Genomic DNA, 22,581 nt, shown 5'->3' on the forward strand with positions numbered 1-22,581 from the left:
TGATATTCCAACATGGACGTTTTTTCTGTTCCAGTTTGTGGATAATATGCGCGTGAAGACGCACAGGAACGAAAAGAAATAAGGTGAATACCATTGTCTGGAAGCAAACATTTGAAAATTATTTTACCCTTTTTTCAATATACACATATATATGTATACATAAATATACACACACCCACGTTTATATTTTTATATTTTTAATTCTTATTTACCTATTTTTAATAATAAAAAATTAATCCATTAACTTAAATATATAGAGATTAAGAATGATAATAAATAGAATATTTTTTAATATTCTATTGAATCGAATTTTAATAAAATGAATTTAGATAGTTATAATTAAATTTAAAATAAATTTAAATTTTAAAAAAAATATCTATTACAATATTCGAGTTGAAATTTTAAAGTATTCAGTATTTAAATTTATTTATATAAATAATTAATTTAATATAAAAATATATTTTATAATAATATTTATAAATTTTTTATATTTTTTCGTTTAAAAATTAAATATTTTATAAAAATATTAAATTTTTTAAATGAAAATTATTAATAAAAAATAATTTTTATATAAATTATTAATTAAAATATATAAAATTAAACAGATTAAAATTTTATTTCAACTATAATAATTAAATTTAAAATAAATTTAAATAATTAAAATTAATTTTTAATTAAATTTAAAAATAATTTAAATATTACTAATATAAATCAAATTCAAATTCGAATAATTTAATTTTAACAGTACAGATTTAAAAATCTTCCGAAGCCTGTTGGATGAATCCGCTCCCCGATCAATACCCAAATGTCTTAATCAGATTTCTTCAGTAAATGTAATTGCTTTGCTATTTCTGTCTCCTGACTGGGTTTGCAATCAAAAGTTGCTACATCATCATAACGGATTGACGAGCAGATTGCAAAAATATTTCATCTCTAGTTTCCACCGACAAAGGAAAGCAGCAAAATAATCACGTTGAAGAGCAGACGCGAGCAATGTAGTGGAAACCACAGATTACAGCATCATTGTTTGATATGATACCAAATGAGTTCCGCAGTGTAAGAACATAAAAAATCAGAAAATATTTGGTTGAAATAGTTTGGACATTGAAGACACATTAAAGTATAGCACCTATACTGTTTTTTCTTTTAGCCTTCAGAATCTATCATAACTCGTGTAGAGAAAATTATATACATGGGAAGCAGAAGCATAATCTAGATTCAATCGTTCTATAAACATGGGTCTCAGTACAAAGAAGAAATCCAGCTCTTTCTTAAAAGTTCTCATACAAATCAGATATTTGTGTAATTACAATAGCTTTGCTAATCCGCAAAGCAAATCTAAATTGGTGGCATGGTTTCCATGTGGTGGCCTTCTTTGTCCCCAAAACTCCAGAACACACACAACCTCGATCCCAGTCAAGTTCTACAGAAAGCAGGCATGCTTCTGAAAATGAAAGGTTTAAAGAACATGTACCACCTGGAAGCAAAGAATTGAGGCAGCCTTGGAAACTGGAAAGTCGTCAAATTACTAAGTGTACGCATCTACATAAATAGAAGCCAGTTTCTACGTGAAAACTTCTATTCACAAGATTACAGACTAAGAAGCTAATTGCCTTGTCATTATCAAGTGATGATTTCTCTGACAAGCCAATCCAGACTAGGATAAGCAAAATACAGTATTAGAAATGATGGGATAGCAAACAGAACTGTAATAAGAATGTACAGGGCCAAAATGGCAGCACTGGCAGGTATGGCATATAATATGATCAAAAGGAATATAATGACCAAAGGAAACTTAGCTGTCAGATGAATGAAGAAAAACAGTGACTTCTGAAGGGAAGATTTAATTCTCCCGAAATCGAGGATGATATTGCTATGATTATGATTATGATCCATTCTTGATTGTTCTGGATGATGACCCCTTCTGATGTTATTGTGACTTGACTCATTTCTGGGAGCTAAATTGCTGTCTGATGACCATAGAGGTTGACGATCTTCACAGAAGGTATTATGAGACTTATGTCCATCATCGTTCTTGCTTTCAACCATCCAAAGGAGAAAGTAATTCTTGCGAGGAAATCTCAAGCTCCCTCTGTAGACAAGACGGAAGGATAACAAATTGCACCAGGGACAGGAAATAAAGAGGGGAAGTTGAATTGGTAATGTGGGAAATTTCACGACCGCCCATTGAAGTGCTAGTATGCAATTCTTACAAAGCGTATGGCCACACCATAAAACATAAGGCACATTTTCTACAATATTGAAGGACTCCCAGCATATTGGGCACTCTAAGCCTTCTTCTCTGCTAATAACTGAGGACAACTCATCATCTGAGTCATCCGCTGCAACTTGATTTAGCTTTTGAGTAGGGTTAAAACCGACACTTCCAGCTAAGCAATTGGACGCAAAATTCCACATTTTGATAGCAAAGGCAAGTAACTTGAGAAAGCAGAATCACATTCTATGCCTACAGAAACCAAACCTGAAAACTGGTCATCATTAACCATTAACTCATACCATGAAGGTCTCCCCTTGCTATCATTAGCACCATTAACAATTTTATGAAGGAGACCTGGAACAAAAATAGCATTATGCATGAGAATCAAACTGGTTTTCTTACGATTTAGGACAGTCAAGTTCAGTGGCATCCAATTTTTCATGGTAACTTGACAAAGTGCAAGTGGATAATATGTTAAAATGATAGCCTAGCTACCTGATCAATTCTACTAGAGGCAGAGAATATCAGTATATTAATGCAAAAATCTCCAAAAGAAAAATGGAGAATTGAATCAATTGAGTAAAAAGAAGAACATGACCAAAAAGGGCACAATAAAAAAAAAATTAACTTCATGATGAAGGGTCCTTCAGTTTTTGTCCAAAACAGATACCATTGCTTCTAACCACAAATAAGAATATAAAATTAAGGACTTAGGAAATCCACAACAGGGCATATTCATCAATAACAATGAGAATGGGACAGCTCTTTTGATTAAACGTACTACTCTTAGATTGTTTACCTTCTAGTCACTTCTATTTCAATTGCACAATTTGTATCCTTGGAAGATTTGCATTAGCTACATGATAGGCTAGCTAGCGGCTTCAATAAGAAGAAAGAATAAACGGATCGATGAGCTGATTATATTAGAATGCAGATATAGATGGATGTGACTGTAATTCTGTAATTGAACATCTAAATAATCTGCTCGCGCTATCCTAACAACCACTCAAGGTTCTCAGTTAACATGAACCTCAAAAACAGAGGCAGAGAAAGGGAGAACAAAGCATATATGATCAGTTTAAGAAACACCCGTTTCAATATAATCCAAACCAATCTTTTTCTCAGCTTACATTTAAATCAACAAAAAGACTTCATTAACTGAAGCTGCAAGTCATAATAAACAATCCCTCGCTTTACAAGAATCAATATACATAGAAATCAAGATCTATACATACAAGAAAAAATAAAAAAGGGAAAATAAAAACAATCAATCCGTTCAGATCTAAGCCTGATGAGCGAGTAAGTTACCAAAAAAGAAGGTTAAGCGATGAACTTGAAGATGATAAAAAATCAAAAGAAAGTGATACTCTATGATCTTACCGGTGATACTTGATCGAAGAAGAAAAGAGGAAAAAGAAGTGGGTTATTCACATAAAACCCTCCACTCTTCCTCTCCTTTTTTTCTCTGAACCTATAAAGATTTGGACAAATAGTTAGTTTAGAGGGTTTTGGAATCTTGGGTAACAGTTTAAAACGCTGCGGATGAGGAGGTTATTTTAGTGGGCTACGTGGCTTCTGTTGGTTGGGAAGAGTTATTGTGGTCGGTCTGTGCATGGAAATTGATAACGACGTCGTTGTCTGCATTTGTAATGATGTACCAACAGTTTTGGTCCAAACCGGTACGTCGTAATTCATCTCAGTTTCCCAACACAAGAAGCCAAACGGTAAGTTTTTTTTATATAAATTACAGTTTAATCCCTAAATTTTAATATAATTAATAAATTAATCTTTTTTATTTTTAAATTATTTACTGCATAAAAAAAAATAATTTTAGACAAATCAACTTCTCAAAAGTGACAAATAAAAGTGAAAGAAGAGAGTAAAATTTCTATTTTTGTTCAGTAAGTTTCCTCAATTTGGCACATAATTAGGCTTCAAAGTTCAAGCCAATGAGCATCAGCCCTAAAAGGTGATGCATCAATTACCAAAGACATGCCAAAACTAACATTTCTAATTTCTAACATTCCTGTCCAAATTAAGATTCAGATTGAAGTTAAGTTGAGCAATTATGCATGCTAATGATGAAAAGGCAAGTGATCTAAGTAGTTCTGAAGCATCAATCTCTAACATGTACTCATGCTTGTAAAAGTTATTGCCTTTGATACATTCAAAATCGCTTTTACCAAAGGTTCTTGTCAATTTTTTTTTCATTTTTAATGAAGGTTCTCCAAATATCATAATGTCTAAATATAAAATTTGAAGTTATTGATAATCTTTTATCAATTTAATTTCGAAAATGCATATACAGAGACTTATCAATAAATTTAAGATAAATATTAATATATTAATTTAAATATACAAATTCTAATTTAAATTCATTCAAATAGTTCAATTTCATAATTACAACATTAAAATAATATTTAAATTGAAAAAAATAAAAAAATTCACTTAATCAAAATTAAAGAATAAAAAAAATAATATGAAATTTCAGCTGATCAAGTACATCATCTGACTGTCATGTTTGATAATAAGGTGCTTATTTTTTGAGTTGTTTTGAATAAATATACTTTTAATATGGGATTTACAACTACTCCTTCACCCAAAATAGGCTTTTCTTATTATTTATTTATTTATTTTTGTTTGGGAAAAATAATATTTGTTTCTAATTGATAATTTTTTATTTTATTGCTAAATATTAGAGGTGTTGATAAATTAGTCCAACTAATTCAACTCAATGCAAACTAAATTTTTATATTAGATTGATTTGTAGATTTTATCTAATTTATATAGTTTTTATTGATTAATTAATAAAGAATTATTTTATATTTAACTATATATTTTAATTCTAGTTTTATCTTTATTTTTTAATTTTTAAAAATTAAAATTAATCACATTTTTTAATATATATAAATTATTTATATATATATATATAATTAAAATTATTCATATTTTTTTAAAAAATTAAATTAATATGTAGAAATTATTTTAATTTTTTAGTTTGTATAAAATTTAAAAGTACTCACGTTTTTAAAAAGAATTAAAATAATATATAAAATATATTTTATTTTTTAATTTATATAAAATTAAAATTTTTCACATTTTAAAAAAATAAAATGATATGTAGAAATTATGTTAATTTTCTTTGTTTCTGAAAATTTAAAATTCAAGTTAAAATTTTTGTTTTTGAAATTAATTTTTTTTTAATTTACAAATTTTAATATGGTATAATTTATAAAATTAATTAAATATTTTTTTATTTTTTATTATTTGAAATGTAATATTTAAATTTAATTATTTTATTTTTATTTAAATATTATAATACTTTGTGATGTTGGAAAATAATTGCCTAAATAAATATGAGCTAATAGGATTACGTACTAATAGTATGATAAATCGATATGCGATTCTACCCATGGAAAGAAAGAATCGAATACCATAGGACCCGGTTCCTCATCAAAATTCGCCCTCTCATAAATGAGTCGAGTTTTCACGTAAAATTATCATAGCAGGAACAATTTAGCAAATCTCCATTACACCTATAATTACAGGATTCTTGATCAATTAGCCGATAGAATCTTTTATCAATTAGCTAACACCCATTAGATTCTCAGGAAATCCTATAAATAACTTCATCTTCTTATAGTATAAAAATTAACAATTATAGATTAAAATACGTAATTTTTACACAACTACTCTTAAATTCTAAATAATTTCTTATACTCATCCTATTTTTCAGTTTACTGTCTTGAGTATCAGAGTAGCTGCTGTAGGCGCCAACCACCTCATATTTCTTTTTTGCAGTATTGACTAATCACAGTACAGCTCTATTTCGGCCACGTTACTTGGTTCCATTGTCAAAAAATTCATCGGATTATCTTTGTTCAATTGGATTAGAAACGGGTTATTTTAACTTTTTTATTCGCTAAAATGGCTGACAATTCATGAGTTACTGCTAAGACTGCTGCCAACAAGGGCGTAATCATTTTCTCCACTCTTAGTAATGGACTAAACACTCCATTAATGGTCAATAAAGCTAATTTAAGTAATCTAAACAATGAGTAGATTCTTCAATACATAACAAGGCTACAGACCACTCTCGAGTAGTATAAAGTTTGGGAGGAGGCCTCCTTCATGTCTCCCATGATAAGGGAGAAAACTTCAATTGACACCCCACGGATTCGGTCAGAGGCAATTCAAACGCAGTCTAGGGGGAAGGCAAAGCTGGAGGAAGAGAAGCCATTGGACGAGGCTCCAAAGGATGTCCACTGAAAGCTGATATGGGCCATGCAGAGATACTAGAAGGAGCAGGAGGAGGATCATGGGTTGGACGATGTCTCGTCCCTGCTAGAAGAAATCTTAGCAAGATATCTCCGCCAAGTTCAAACTTCTAAATTTGGACAAATACGATGGAACAACATATCTCAAAAGTCACCTGGTAATCTTTAGGATGATAATGCAGCTTCAAGATATCAACGATTTCGTGCTGTGCCAAGTGTTTCTGTCAACACTCACAGGTTTGATCTAGAAATGGTACCAACATCTGAGTTCATGTTCAATTCAGAACTTTACCCAATTCGCTATGTTATTTAAATTCAAGTTTATTGCTTGTATATCTCCTAAAAAGCTCTCATCTACCTTGCGAAAGATCTGCCAAGAAGAGGGCGAGTCTTTAAGGAGTTTTATCTCGCAGTTCAATGCAGAAGCAATATAGGTGGAAGAATTAAATCATGAGATAATATGTGAAGTATTGAAAAAAGAAATGCGTAATCTCAAGTTCATGGATTCCCTAATCAAGAATTTAACTGCTATGTACTAATAGCTAATGAACAAAACCTAGAAATACATCAGGTTGGATGATGTCCAAGCGTTGAGAGAGGACAATAGGACGAGTTAAAAGTAAAACCAAAAGCTTGAGAGGCGAGGATACGGATAAAAGCATGGAGACAAGAACACTACAACAAGGCGGGTTCCACCAAGCCATAATCTGGGTGTTAGTCCCGTTAAATAAGACATTTTATGCCAAGACCACAAGGTAGGTTTCGCCAGGCTATAATCTAGGTGTTAGTCCCACTAAACAAGATATCTGATACTAGGTCACAAAGCAAGTTTCGTCATATCATAATCCAGGTGTTAGTCCCGCTAAACAAGACATATGATGTCAGGCCACAAGGTGGGTTTTGCCATACTATTGTAATACCCGGCTAGACTCCGGTATCGGAATCCCTACCATCCGGTGGGATCTCGGATGTCGGAAACATCTAGGAGGGTAAAACCATGTTTTTATAAAATGTTTTAATGTATTTTATGATTTTAAGTAAAAAGGAAGTTAAGTTTTGAATGAATATAGCCTTGGAGGAAGACCCAGGTTCGGCCGCCGAATCCCAAGCTCGGCCGCCGAACATGCATGCACTTCGGGAGTGCTTTAGGCCCCCGAAAGCATAAGTGAGGGAAGTCCAGGTTCGGCCGCCGAACCTTATGTTCGGTCGCCGAACATGGCATGCATGCGGAGGCACGTTCGGCTCCCGAATGTGGCCTGGCCAGCCACCTATAAAGGGGTCCCTTAGCCGAAAACGGGCGAGCTTTTCTCCCCATTTTTGGCCAAGGTGAGCTCTCCGCCGTCCCTCACCGATCTTAAGTTTCTTCCTTCAAATCTTTCAAGATTTTCATGAGTTTTCACTTTGTTTTGAAGTTTTTGAGCATATGAGCAAGTTTTGAAGCTTGGAAGACACAGGAGCTCTTTTCCTTTGGTTTCTAAGTTTAGGTCGTCTTTCTCTCGATCTTCAAGAGGTAAGAGCCGATCTTAAGCTCATTGCATGTTTTAAGTAAGTTTTAAGTAGATCTATGGGGTAGAAAGGCATGTTTAGGTTATTGTTATGTTTATGGGTTTATGTATGTTTATGAACAATGTGAGTTGTTTGATGTGTTGTAGTTGGGGTTTTTTATGGTTTGAAACCCCTAGGAGCTTGTATGTTTGAGTATGCATGTTGTAGAATAGGAAAATACATGTTTGGAAGGTTTGGGAGGCATTTGAGGTTGAGGAGCCGAGTTTTTGCCCTCTTTGGCAGAAACCAGGTTCGGCAGTCGAAGGATTTTCGGCCGCCGAACCTGCCTGGGAGGCAAGCCTTTCGGCTGCTGAACCTTGCCCCCGAAAGAGGACTTTCGTCTCTGGAGGGCACTTTCGGGCGCCAAAGGTGCCGCCGAACCTGCCTGACTTTCGGCTCTGGAGGGACTTTCGGCCGCCGAACCTGCAGCTGAAAGTGCCCTGTTCAGCCTTCCTTTGCATATTTTCCATGGATGTTTTGAGGCGTTTTAAGGGGGTTTTTGGGGAGTATTTTAGAGTCATGTTCATGTATGTTTGGTCCCTCATTTGAATCCACCTGTGTAGGTTCGGACCCGAGGAACCGAGGACCCCAGCAGTGAGTTCAGCTGCTTCTGTGTCTGTCAGAGCTAGCCAGAGGTGAGTGGAATAACTCTTTATGCTTTAAGGTAAATAAATCAGTTTTAGCATGATTCACGCATCATGAATGCCATGAGATATAATAGGGTGTTTGCATTAGAATTCACGAATATGTTGCATTGCATAATATATTGATGATGCAGATGAATGTTGAATGATCCTTTAGTCCTCGTATGTTACGATATGATGATGATACGGTATGGAAGACCAGTGAGGCCCATTCTACGCCCCTGGCACCATGTAAGAGAAAGACCAGTGAGGCCCATTCTACGCCCCTGGCACAGTTGGACCATGTAGAGGACTATTGGTGACAAATTCATCCTTGATGTGATATGATTGTGATGTGATGCATTCCATATTATCATGTGTTTTAAATATTTTATTATTCTGCTCACTGGGCTCTTGTAGCTCACCCCTCTCCCTTAACCCCCAGGTTTGCAAGTACAGGGTAGACCAGGAGGTCAGCAAGAGTAATGAAGTCATGGTCATGTAATAGATAGTGTGGACATGATTAATGTTGAGATGTTATGTTTAATACAGTCATGTGTAAGTACAGTATAGAAATGTAATGTAATGATGTTTATGGATGTTAGAGGTGTGCTTGACCATAGAATATTGTTATCCCTTTTAATACATGATCTTAGATGTTTTATGATGTTTATGTAAACCAACTCAACACATGTTATGTCACCCATTGGGGCTTTAATGAGATTCCAAAGAGGGGTCAATGTTTATGATTATGACTATGTATAGTGCATGTACAGGTTGAGTTTGGTAAAAGAATGAAAGAATGAATGTATGAAAAGAAAAGTTTTAAATTTTTATGTATGTTGTTGATCATGTATGGGATTAAGCAGGTTCACAGGCTGTATGTTAGGCTTGCTACGGGTCTCGGCGGCCTTAAGCCGATCTGGATCCTAGCGCCGGTAGCGGTCCGGATTTTCGGGTCGTTACAACTATAATCCGAGTGTTAGTCCCGCTAAACAAGGCATCTTATGTCAGGCCACAAGGCGGGTTCCACCATACCATAATTCGGGTGTTAGCCCCGCTAAACAAGGCATCTGATGCCAAGGCCACCAGACAGATATCCGCTAGACTACATGACTGGTGTAATACCCGGCTAGACTCTGGTATCGGAATTCCTACCGCCCGGTGGAATCTCGGATGTCGGAAACCTCTAGAAGGGTAAAAGCATGTTTTCATAAATGTTTTAATGTATTTTACGGTTTTAAGCAAAAAGGAAATTGAGTTTTAAATGAAAAAGACCAAGGAGACATTTCCAGGTTCGGCCGCCGAACGTGGGATGGTTTAGGGGGGCAGGTTCGGCCGCCGAACTTGCATGAGTTTTGGAGGCACTTTAGGCTGCCGAAAGGTGGTCTGCCAGCCCCTATATAAGAGCTCCATGGCAGAAACGGGCGAGTTTTCTCCCCATTTTCGGCCACGGTGAGTTCTTGCTCTCCCATGGTTCATTTTAGACGTTTTTCCTTCGATCTTTCATGTTTTAACAAGCTTTATGTTGATTTGAAGATATTTAAACAAAAGAGAGAGTTTTGGAAGCTTGGAGACCAAAGAGTTGAGATCTCTCCCATCTCCAAGTTGGATTGTCTCTCCTCTCGTTCTTCAAGAGGTAAGAGTAGATCCATAGTTCCTTTAATGTTTTAAGTAAGTTTTTTGAAGTTTCTTGGGGTAGAAATGCATGTGTAGGTTTATGTGGAGTTTATGGGTTTATTGTGCGTTTATGAACAATGTATATTGGATATTCATGTTTGATGTGTTGTAGATAGGGTTTAGGATAGTTTGAAGCCCCTAGGAGCTTGTATGCTTGAGTATGCATGTTGTAGAATAGGAAAATGCATGATTGAATGAGTTGGGAGACGTTTATGCATGTTGAGCTGAGTTTCTGCCCTTTGGGAAGAACTCAGGTTCGGCAGCCGAAGGCTCTTTCGGCCGCCGAACCTGCCTTTGGTAGCATGTATCGGCTGCCGAACCCTGCCCCCGAAAGTGGACTTTCGGCTCTGGAAGGGAGTTTCGGCCGCCGAAGGTGCCGCCGAACATGCATGAGTTTCGTCTCTGAAGGGAACCTTCGGCGGCCGAAAGTGCCGCCAAAGGTGCATGACTTTCGGCTCTGGAGGGCCTTTCGGCCGCCGAACCTGCCGTCAAAAGTGCCCTGTTCAACCCTCCTTTGCATGATTTATGTGATTGTTTTAAGGTGTTTTAAGGGGTTTTTGGGGAGTATTTTAGAGTCATGTTTATGTATGTTAGGTCCCTCATTTGAGTCCACCTGTATAGGTTCGGACCCGAGGAACCGAGGACCCCAGCAGTGAGTTCAGCTGCTTCTGAGTCTGTTAGAGCTTCAGCCAGAGGTGAGTGGAATACCTTATTTCGTTTCAAAGTAAATAAATAAATTCTGAGCATGATACACGCATCATGAATGCCATAAGATATACTAGGGTGATTGCATTAGAATTCACGAATATGTTACATTGCATAATATGTTGTTGATGTGGATGAATGTTGGATGATCCTTTAGCCGCACTACGTTATGATATGATGTGATACGGTATGGAAAACTAGTGAGGCCCATTCTACGCCCCTGACACTATGTAAGAGAAAGACCAGTGAGGCCCATTCTACGCCCCTGACATATTGGAATGTTATGTTATGAATGTAATGTAAGAGAAAGACCAGTGAGGCCCAGTCTACGCCCCTGACACTATTGGAATGAGTAGTGGGCTATTGGTGACAAGTTCATCCTTAATGTGAATTGTTTGTGATATGTTGCATTTTATGAAAGCATGAAATTTAAATTGAATGTTTAATTATTCTGCTCACTGGGCTTTATAGCTCACCCCTCTCCCTTAACCCCCAGGTTTGCAGGTACAGGGTAGACCAGGAGGTCAGCAAGAGTAGAGTCTTGTTTTATGTAATAGCTAGATGTGGACATGAATATGATGTAATGTAAAAGTATAGTATTGAATGTTATGTAATAATGTTTATGGAAGTTTAGAGCTGTGCTTGACCATAGTATGTTGTTAATCCCTTTTTAGTACATGATCTCAAATGTTTAATGATGATTATTGAAAAACCAAACTTAATGTATGTATGTCACCCCATTGGAGCATTGATGAGGACTCCAAGGTGGGGTTAATGTTTATGTTTATGAATAGTGCATGCACAGGTTGAGTTTGGTGATTGAATGGAAAGAAAAGTTCAAAATTTTTATGTATGTTGTTGATCATGTATGGAATTAAGCAGGTTACAGGATGAATGTTTGGCTTGCTACGGGTCCCGGCGGCCTTAAGCCGATCTGGATCCTAGCGCCGGTAGCGGTCCGATTTTCGGGTCGTTACAACTGGATGTTGGTTCTGCTTCACAAAAAAGTTTTTAAGGCATTTTATGTCAGGCCACATGATCGAGTATTAGTTCCAAAAGAAAGCGAGTTTTTGCAAAAAATCACAAGGCAGGTAATCGCCAGGCGAGTCTTCGGGTGTTAGTCCCAAAAGACAGACAAATTTCACTAAAAAAGGCCACGAGATGAGACCATATGAGTCTTCGAGTATTAGGCCCAAAAGACAGAGGTAATTTTCTGCCAAAAAGCGCCACAAAGCGGATAACTGCCAGCTGAGTTTTCGGGTGCTAGTCCGAAAAGGCAAATGCGAGTTTCTGCTATAAAACGCCTCGAGACAGGTATTCGCCAGGCCAACGACTGGGTGATAGTCTTGATTAATAAAATATTTGAGTCGTTGTAATAATCGGGTGTTAAGTTCGGTTTATTATTTTCACGTTATTTATTCCATAGCCACAAGGCAATCGTCATTTATGATCAGGGGCAGACAGAGTGAAGCGAGTGTGGAAAGTCAATCTAGATATGGTGACGTGTCCATGATTGTGAACACAACTGTCATCTTTGAATCTGAAAAATCGAAGACCAGTGAGAGACTTTTGATGTTATACAACAATCACCCAAAATAAGGTATGAGCTGCCACCATAAAATATGATTATATGGTAAGAATTTGATAATCCGATATGCGGTCTCACCCGAGAACAGCAAGACTCGAACACTGTAGCACCTAGTTTCTCATCAAGACTCACCCTCTCCTGAATGGATCGAGTCTTCACGTAAAGTTAGCATTAGCAGGTACAATCCAACAGATTCCATTTATGCCTACAACTCCCAATCAATTAGCCAGCATATGTCGGATTCTCAAGAATTTATATAAATAACTCTATTTTCTTACAGTATAAAAGTTAACGATCATAAAAATAAAGATACATAATTCTTACATACTTTAATGTCGGAGTGGATAGCGTAAGTGTCAATCACCTCACATTTTTTTTTTACAGAATTGATCAATTATAACATAATTCTATTTCGACTACACCAATTTCTAATTTATATTTCTGTCATTAAAAGAAAGGAACAAGAAAAAAACTAAGTAAGAATGCACATGACCTACAACGCGCACAATTATATGTATAATGTTATTTTTTGAATTTCTGGGTAGAAAATCAATTTTGATTGAAAGTTCATATTATTCTTGTTGAGCTTTTTTATCTCATTTAAAGTAAATGACTTCTTTAATTTCATTCATTTTTCTAGATTTTGAAAAGTGTATTATTAATGTTATTAAACTTTATTTCTTACTAATGCAACTAAATAAAAGAAAATAAATTATTTTATTGTAAAATAATATATATCCTTGAAGAATATCTTTTATGTATAAATTATGTTGTGAAATAAATTAAAATTATTATTTTGTTTGCCATTATATTAAAAACTTATTCAGTGTAATTATTATACATGTGGTATTATATCCAACCCCATATGAATTATAGGACCCATGAAATTTAACCTTGGAAAAACTTTTTTTTGGCCAGTTAGTCTCTCTCTTGTTAGAAAGTTAAAATTTCCACAACACAATTGAGTAATAAATCATTAGGTTTTTAAATTTATCAATTACATAATTTATAAATTAATTAATAATTTTCTGATATCATTATAATTTAATAGCTATAAAACATTATATATTAATTTATAATTATTTATTAAACTGATTCTCATTTGAAATAAAATTTATTTTAGATATTCAGATAAAAATATAGTTGTCTAGCCATGATAATACATGCAACTAAATCCATAGGAGGCCTTGTATTTTCAGATCTACCAAATTTCCTTAGGTTTGTATTCGTGGATGTGCTTTCTTCTTTACTTGCAAATGGAGACTCTCGGTGGTGTGCTTTTTTTTTTTCAAGCCCACTATGGATGGGTGCTTGCAGCTTATGGAGCTATGGCTCGTGCGAATGAAATACTATAAACACCCCTTTTCCTTTATTATTGAAACTCTATGTAGGCACATGGCCACATCTAACTCTATAGTAGATCGAGATCCTTTCCCTGATTCGAGGGTTGTTTGTTCTGTTGGTTGCTTTTTTTTTTTTTTCTCTCTTTTCTTCCCTGCCGGCCCTCTTTAGTTCTGGCCTTGTTCAAATAATCCCATACTCAGCCTTGCCTTGTAGGCTTCAGTTGTGGAGACTATCCCAACTGTGGATGGCATTTTTGTGGTGGTTGGTTACCTGCTTCTAGAATCAACAGCCATCGAATCTCTCTTGGATCAAGTTTTTAGACTTTTGGATTGGTCTGAATTTATAGCTTTTCTTTTTACCCAGAAAGGTCTGTAATATTGTAGTAGTGTCTTGATTGAATTACTAACCCATTACTAACTATATGCTTTGATTAATTATAAGAGTTAATTAACAGCATGCACGTGTCTTTCATTTCGTTGCTCTTTATCCAAAAGGGCAGAAGCTTCTTTGCTCTTTCCTTTCTTACCTGCCAATGTAATTATTATGAACTTGTAAATTTATTGTCTATTAGCTAGCAATTAATTGGTCACTTCTGAAAAAGAAATATAATTAGCTAAACTACAAAATATTCATATATGTCTATTTAAAAGTTTGCTTATGGGGACAACCTAGAAGATGTCCTTCTTGTATGAGCATTTCTAGTCTAAAATGTAAATAGAATCTACATAAAATGCAATACATTTATATTATGTCCATGTAGCTGTCTACATGTGAATTTTGACGAAAAAAATGATAAACAACATGTGAATAAACAGGTTTAATGGGGCCTGAGCTGAGCTGCTAGCCACCAGTACCTGCATGCATTTTCATCTTCTTGGGTTGTCACCTTCTGATCCCTATCCGGCCGAAAGAAAAACAAAACTAAAATCCCACCAATCTTCAAGAAAATTGTCACCATCTTTTAGGTAAAAGGAAAAAATATTCCCAAAATCACAAGAATTTTGAGTTTAATCTAATATTTTTACATTATAATCGGTTAAAATTAGAGACGTTAGTAATTACTCTAAAATGACCATACATCAAATTAATAATATTAAAATATATAATTAAAAAAATAAACACTCACAAACATAAAATAATGGTAAGTACATTTAAGTAAATCTGAGAGATTTCATGTTCTAATCACTCAACTCTCAATTCCTATTTTGAAAAATAAAAAAGTAAAAATTACTCACTAAATTTATATTACTATTAAAAATTATATTTAAAGAGAAGTGAATTTAATAAATTTTATTTCTTTTAATTATTTATTTTAATACTATCAATTTAATATACTATTTCGAGATAATAGACCTGGAGTATCTAATAATTTACCAAGAAATTGATGGGATATATGTACGTATGGTTGATGTGGAAGGGTGCGTTCTTTTCTGTTGTTGAAAATGAGTGGAAGGTTCCTAGAGGATTCAGGAGGCAACTGTTCTAAAAATGCATGATTAACAACAATCCAAGATAAGGAAGAGGATCCAGTGCCTTCAAAAAGTCTTAAAAAAGATATAAATATATCAAAGTGCATGGGTCCTTAGAGAATTGTTGGATCGTTCTCGCCCAATTAAATATTCTATGTGTAATACAAATTTTATTATGAGAAAAGATAAGCGTAAGCAGTTGACAGTTACAGAAAATAGATTTAATTATCTCAATCTTAAAGAAAATAGATTGAAGTTATTGTCTTTAATTGCATTAAAATTAAATTAAAAAATCTTAAATTTAATTATCTCAATCTTAAAGAAAATAGATTGAAGTTATTGTCTTTTCTAGCTATCTAAGTTAAAATCACAGGAAAGCAGCCTATATATAATCTTCTTTTCAAGTTACTTGAAAAGAAAGAAAAGAGAATGAAAATGGAGTAAAAGGGAAGCAAAAATTTTCAAAAGGGAAACAAATGTTGTCTTATCACGGCAATAGCATAAAAAACGTGAGACATCATCACTTCCAAAGCGTGAAATGAAACAGAGCAGTTTTTTTTTTTTTTAATTAAAGATTTCAAATTTAAATTTTAAATATAAAATATTTTTAAAATTTAAAAAGGAATATTTTATTTTTTTAATGGAGGTATCCTATATAAATCTAAATTAATCCAACTATTTAATTTTAAACACCAAATAATTTATTAAAAAAACCGTGAGGTGTAACGATCCGGAAACCGGATTGCTACCGGCGCTCGAATTCAGATCGATTTAAAGTTGCGGAGTCCGTAGCAAGCCTACTATACATCTTATATACCTGATAAAATCTCATACGTGATAATACAAGACAACATAAATATAAACATTCTATGAATTATGGCTCAACCTGTATATGTATCAAAAACTGAAACATAAAACTCATTATTAGATGCCTCATCAAATGCTCTAGTATGGTGAACATTACATACCTCAAGCTTGATTCAAATATAACTCATAATTAAAACTTTTACATAAAGATCATGTTAACATGGATTACAAAGATAAAAACTAAGGCAAAATACAATTTTAATCCATTAAACAATACATGTCCACAACTATTCTATTACATTAGGCTCTACCAGCTACTATGCCGATTTCCCTGCTATCTTTGATTCTGCAAACCTGGAATTAGGAGAAAGGGATAAACTACAAGAGTCTAGTGAGCAAAACATAAAAACAATTTAATAAACATATGCTCATATGAAATGCGTCACAAACACAAACAATTCACATCAAAATGGACTTATCACCAATAACCCTCTACATAATCCAATGTGCCCGGCTCTTGACGGATCTCCTCAGGACTTTCGCTTAAACATAGCATAACATATCCATAATGCTAGGGGCATAGAAAGGGCAAGTCCTGGTCTTTCCATATCCGCCATAACATATTATACTAGAAGGTTAGTGGGTCATTCAATATCCATCAACATCAACAGTAAATAATGCAATGCATCATATTCGTGAATTTTAATACAACAGCCTAATACATAAATATGACATTCGTAATGCGTAAACATACTTAAAAAATTTGATTATTTTAAAACAATAGATTAGTTTAGTTCTACTCACCTCTGGCTGACGTTCGCCTAAACTGACGCAGTTATCTCATTGCAGAGCTCTACAGTCTCCCAGGTCCGGTCCTACATAGATGGACTCAAATGAAGGACCAAACATAACTATTACATGACTCTAAACAACTCCCCAAAACCCCCTAAAACATACCAAAGCATGCATACAAAACAAGTAAAAGAAGGTTGGGCAGGGGACTTTCTCCGGTCGAAGGTCCCTTACAGATCCGAAAGTCAGGGACTTTCGGGGGCAGGTTCGACGGCCTAAACTCTTCACAGATCCGAAAGTCAGGGACTTTCGGAGGCGGGTTTGACGGCCGAAACCCCTTCACAGATCCGAAAGTCCATGCTTTCGGGGGCAAATTAAGTGGCCAAAAGGCTGCCTTCATTAGCAGGTTCGGCGGCTGAACCTTATTTCGGCAGCCGAACCTGGATTCTCCAGCAAGGCAGAACCCGATTCTGCTATATGTACATAGCCACCAAAACACTCCAATCCTCACACCCAACTCCTCAAACACATGCATGCTCACTCATCAAGCATAAGGGGCATACAAACTAGCCTAATCCCCAATAAACAATAACAAAAATCTCATAAGAGTAAATATTCATTAACAACCCAACTCAAACCCTAAAATTTTATATCTAACTATTTCATGCATTTTTAACCCTTAACCCTCTCTTAAAACTTGATTAAAACATAGAAAAAGTAAAGATCTAGGCTTACCTCTTAGAGATCTAAAGGGTGACAACAACCCCAACTTAAAAATGAGATAAAACGGTCTCCGGAGGTCTCCAAGGTTTAAAAATTTGGATTCAAGCTCAAATATTCAAAAACAAGACAAAACTTATGAATTTCTTAAGAGATTTAAAAGAAAAACCACAAAAGTATCAAAGGGTGGCAAGAACTCACCTTTGCCCGAGAATGGAGAGAAAAATTCTCTCATTTTCAAGCTGAAGGCCTCTTATAGGTGGCTGAATAAACCATTTTCGGGGGCCGAAAGGGGAGGTCCCGCGGCGGCACTATCTTCGACGGGCGAACTTAAATGTTCGGCGGTCGAAACTGGGGTTTACCTTCAAAACTATTTTCTTTTCTTTTAACTCAAAACCTTAAAATTTTTAAATTCATTTTATAAAAAACCTTATTTTACCGTTTTAAGGAGGTTTCAATTCAAAAATTCCAGACTCCAATGGAGATTCCACGGAAAGGTTGGAATTCCGACACCGAAACTTAGCCGGGAGGTACCGCTTAATAATATACCGTAATTATTGCTCTTTTCATGCATATCAACAATTTGAATTTTTTTTTCAAGTTTGTATTATTTTTTTTTTGTATTATTTGTTAATAATTCAATTAAAAGAAATTAAAATTTATAGATGAGAATCTCAAAAATTCCAAATTCATCCTTGAACTATACAAGCAAGGCCAATTTCATGTTTTCCTCTAAATAATTTCCAATAATAATGCAATTACTATTTATTTCCTCTATTTTTGGTGGGAATCACATAATTATATATGTTTAATCATTAATGATGTGGTGAGAAATATTTAATTCTTAATTATCAACTAAAATTTAGGCATTTGAGCTCCTAACTAATGGATTATGAATTTGAGTAACAATTTCAAACTTTAGCTATTAGGATTTTTAAAATTATAATAAAACAAAGCCAAAAGCTAATATATATGTTTATTACAAATTAATTAAGCATTACCCATAAAGAAAAAAAATGTTCATTGCAAAGCTTTGTTTCACATTAATAATACCCTAAAATAATATAATCTTGATTCCATAAAGATATATTTATTTTTAATTTTTATTTAACCTAAGTTATTCGCTTCTTTTAGATGTTAATATATTTTTATTTAATATATATATAATTTATTATAAAGAAATGAAGGAAACAAAAAATGTATATGCAATAAATGTATTGGGTCATGGCAAGTAGAAAATTTTTTTGAAGGGCATGGCCTTGTCCTACACTTTAATTAATTAATTAGGTAAAATATAAATTACGTGTCACTTGGACAAGGCACCATCATAAATGTCTTTGGTTTATGGCTAACCTCATTTAACATTGAGCCTATTGAGTAAGTTGGTATAATTTGTTCCTTCGCTTTTTTTAAAAAAATATATATTTTTTAAAAATGTTTTAATTGTAAATAATTTAATTCTTATTGATCTCTTAAAAAAAATTTTATTGATGTTGTAAATGTTTCGTACGAATTTAGATATGAAAAATAAAAATAATATCATATGGTTTGATGGCAAAACTTTTGACATGTAACTAAGTCAATAATAACTCTAAAAAATGATAAACGTAAAATAGATTATTTTCATATAGTTATCAGATGTTCACTCCCGATGTAATTAGGAAATTCTGATCAATCCTGTTTGACTTACAAAATATTTAATGTAATATGCAATCTTGTATTTTGGACAAATTATTGTTATTTAAAATAGAAAGTATATTTGAAATAGGCATATGATAGTGATGATAAATGGATACTGAATCGCTAGACACACAGCGATTCATATGGAAAAAATTCAAATCAATATAATATAAACTCACGTAAAATGAAATTCGGATTAATCAAGATTTGATTTTATGAACTGAATAGGGCTCAAAAGAGTTCATGGGTAGTCAGACTTGATTGATCATTAATATTCGTGTATGAGAAAAGCCCAAAATAATAAGCATCATATTCTAAAAGGGTCAAAAGAAATTAAATAGCCGTCTAAGAGAAATTAAAATCTTATATCCACGATTAGGCTATCCACGTGAAAGTAGCCGTAAGGTCAGGGTGTAGAACAATGAGAATATGCTCGAAAAAAATAAGAAAAAACAGAAATAAAAAGAAAAAAATAATCAAATTAAGACAAACTTACCAAAACTCAAATTCATATGGGATCTCATAGCATCAAATAGGTTCAAAACTATTGAAATTGTATTTGAATGCTGATCTCTAAAGTTCAAAAAACTGTATTGATTTTGAATTCCAAATATGGTACGAAAGTTTTGAATTTCGAATATTCACCCTATAACTTTCGAATATTTGAATAAGATCTATGCACTTATAATATGAAAGTAAATTATTGAATATTGAACAAAAATTAAAAGAGATACAAAAGATATAAATTGAGAAATTTTGTCTCATATTTTTCATATATTTCACAATGCATTGGTATATCTATATATGCACAAGCATGGAGTATTATGGAAAGATCTGGAGAATCATTTTTTGCTGAAATGGTTTTTCACGTGTTCTGCTCATGACAGAAAACAGCAGTTTCAACTTCTTCAATAAATTTTCGTGCTATGCAACTAACTTGTTTGTTATAAGTGATATCGTTTTCTTGTTTTCGATTTAGACAGTTTTAATTAATTACGCACACCATTTTTATAAAATATATATTTAATGAAATATCGAAGAAAAAGAGAAATGAAAATATGAAGAAAAATAAAATTAAAAAATAAAGTAATTTTTTTTTAAAAAAATAATGGGATAAATTATAAATTTAGCCAATTAAATTGCTGCAGGAGACATTTGATAAATCTTTTCACCGTCAATCACATACGCTTATGATCCTCTAATTTCGATCACACAAGGTGAGAAAAGGAGAGAAAGAGATATAATCTTCTCAATAATCGAAAGGAAGTGGGTCCTATTGTACATGACTCTGCTCATTTTCTTCCTTCATATGAATATTCTGGATATTATTACCTACATAGTGACATTTAATTTAGTTAACTTTATTATAATAAATTTAAATATTACTAAATTTAAAATGAGTTCACCCATTTTGACATATTTGGCATCTGTCTCAATTATCTTCTTCGATCGATTGTTGTTGAAGGCAGTGTAAGGCATTGGAGTATAGATGATCTTCTTTGTGCGAATAAAATTTAACCTTAATTAATTACAATAATAATAATAATAATGAAAAGAAGGATGTGCTCAAAGGGTGTGGATTTGGCTTAGGTGGTTGGACACATGAGGGGCACAATTGAAGCAAAACTACAAATGGAACTTGGCTCTAGCAAAGGTTCTATTATTAAGAGAGGACAAGTAAAACCACTCCCCCTTTCTCTCCAAAGTTTCTAATCAATCTCGCTATTTTAAAAATATATTTTTTTAAATGAAAATTGAGAATTGGGAGAATAGAACTTAAAGTGTTTACTCAAATACACTTATCACCATACTAAATTTGTGAGTGTCGTCTTTTAAAAGTGTTTATTTTTTGGATTCATAATTTCATATAAACTGATTTGAGTAAATGTTTCCTACCATGGCAGGAAACTTTTTTTTTTTCTGAATCCTTACTTATGGGACAAAAAAGATATTGTATATATATTTTTCTTTCAAATTATTGATTAGATAGAAATTAAAAGAATTCTTACTTTTCCATTATAAAAAATTGTCATTGAAGATATTCTATGAGTGTAAATATTCATTTTACTTTAAAAAATTGCGATAAAAAAAATAGAGAATATATGCATTCTTCTTTCATCATATAATAATTTTATCCTTAGTTGGAACGAAAATTTTTTTAAGAATTCAATTTAATTATTTTTTATTTAAATGAAATAATTTAATTATTTTTTAATTTTAAAAAATTATTTTTTTTGCAAAAATGAATTATATTAAATAAAATATTTTAAAAAATTTATTTTGAGCACACTATGTTACTTAAATCCATCTGAAATTTCAGCACTGATAATTTATTTTTTTATAGTACTTATTAAATTAATAGAGAAGTAATTAACTACAATAAATATTAAAATCAGTAGTAAAAATTTTATAGCAATGAAAATTATGAGCATACATAATAATTTTTTTTGCAATATAATTATTGTTATTAATAATTTTTTTAATATTAATTATAATTTTATTGTAAAATATTTATAATTTTATGGTAGCTCTTCAAATATTGTTGTTGTAAAAAATATTTTAATTACGCTTTCATGATATTTTTATTGCAAATTAAGAATGCAAAAAAAAAAAAAATGGTCCATACATTTTTAAATTTATTATTTTTATAAAGAAAACTGTGAAGGAAGATAATTAGTTTTGTTATCTAGTGTTTAATTACATTGATTGGATCCCATTTAAATAATTAAAAAATTTATTTAATAAAGTATTTTTCTTGGAATCAATAGTTCCAATCATCAGCAAACAGACCCACGTAAGGATTAGAAAAGAGAATAATTTAATTTCGTTTGTGTAATGAACATAGTTTAGAATATTCCACGTGTACTCCTATAATTATACAGTCATTATTGGAAGGGACAAAAGACCATTCAATAGATCCTTTTGGCTCTTTCTATTTCAATTATTTCATATTTCATTCTCTTGGTGTTCAATTATTTTTGAAAAATATGAATTGAGATTTGTCTAATCGATCTTTTTTCACGTAAAAAAATAAAAATTTGTCTTGAATTTGAATATTTTTAATGTTTTTATTATAAAATTTTTATTTTGATAGTAAATATAAAAAGCTTTTTTCATTATGTAACTCATTAAT

At 32.9% G+C, this 22,581-nt stretch overlaps 1 protein-coding gene across 3 annotated transcripts; it reads right to left on the bottom strand.

Annotated features, from left to right (window-relative positions):
* Positions 1-1,189: 1,189 nt before the first annotated feature.
* Positions 1,190-3,730, bottom strand: LOC110630465. Of its 3 annotated transcripts, none has more exons than XM_021777994.2 (2): positions 3,599-3,730; positions 1,190-2,467 (listed from the first exon to the last, which is right to left on the bottom strand). In XM_021777994.2, the coding sequence occupies exon 2, from the start codon at positions 2,416-2,418 to the stop codon at positions 1,624-1,626; it is 795 nt and encodes a 264-aa protein (XP_021633686.1). In that variant the 5' UTR covers positions 2,419-2,467; positions 3,599-3,730; the 3' UTR covers positions 1,190-1,623. The 3 variants fall into 3 exon arrangements, with proteins under 3 accessions (XP_021633686.1, XP_021633678.1, XP_021633671.1); XM_021777986.2 differs by having other exon boundaries at positions 1,190-2,482; positions 3,599-3,728; XM_021777979.2 differs by having other exon boundaries at positions 1,190-2,572; positions 3,599-3,716.
* Positions 3,731-22,581: the final 18,851 nt, after the last annotated feature.

Source organism: Manihot esculenta, chromosome 1 (genome assembly GCF_001659605.2).
Source record: "Manihot esculenta cultivar AM560-2 chromosome 1, M.esculenta_v8, whole genome shotgun sequence".
Lineage (NCBI taxonomy): Eukaryota > Viridiplantae > Streptophyta > Magnoliopsida > Malpighiales > Euphorbiaceae > Manihot > Manihot esculenta.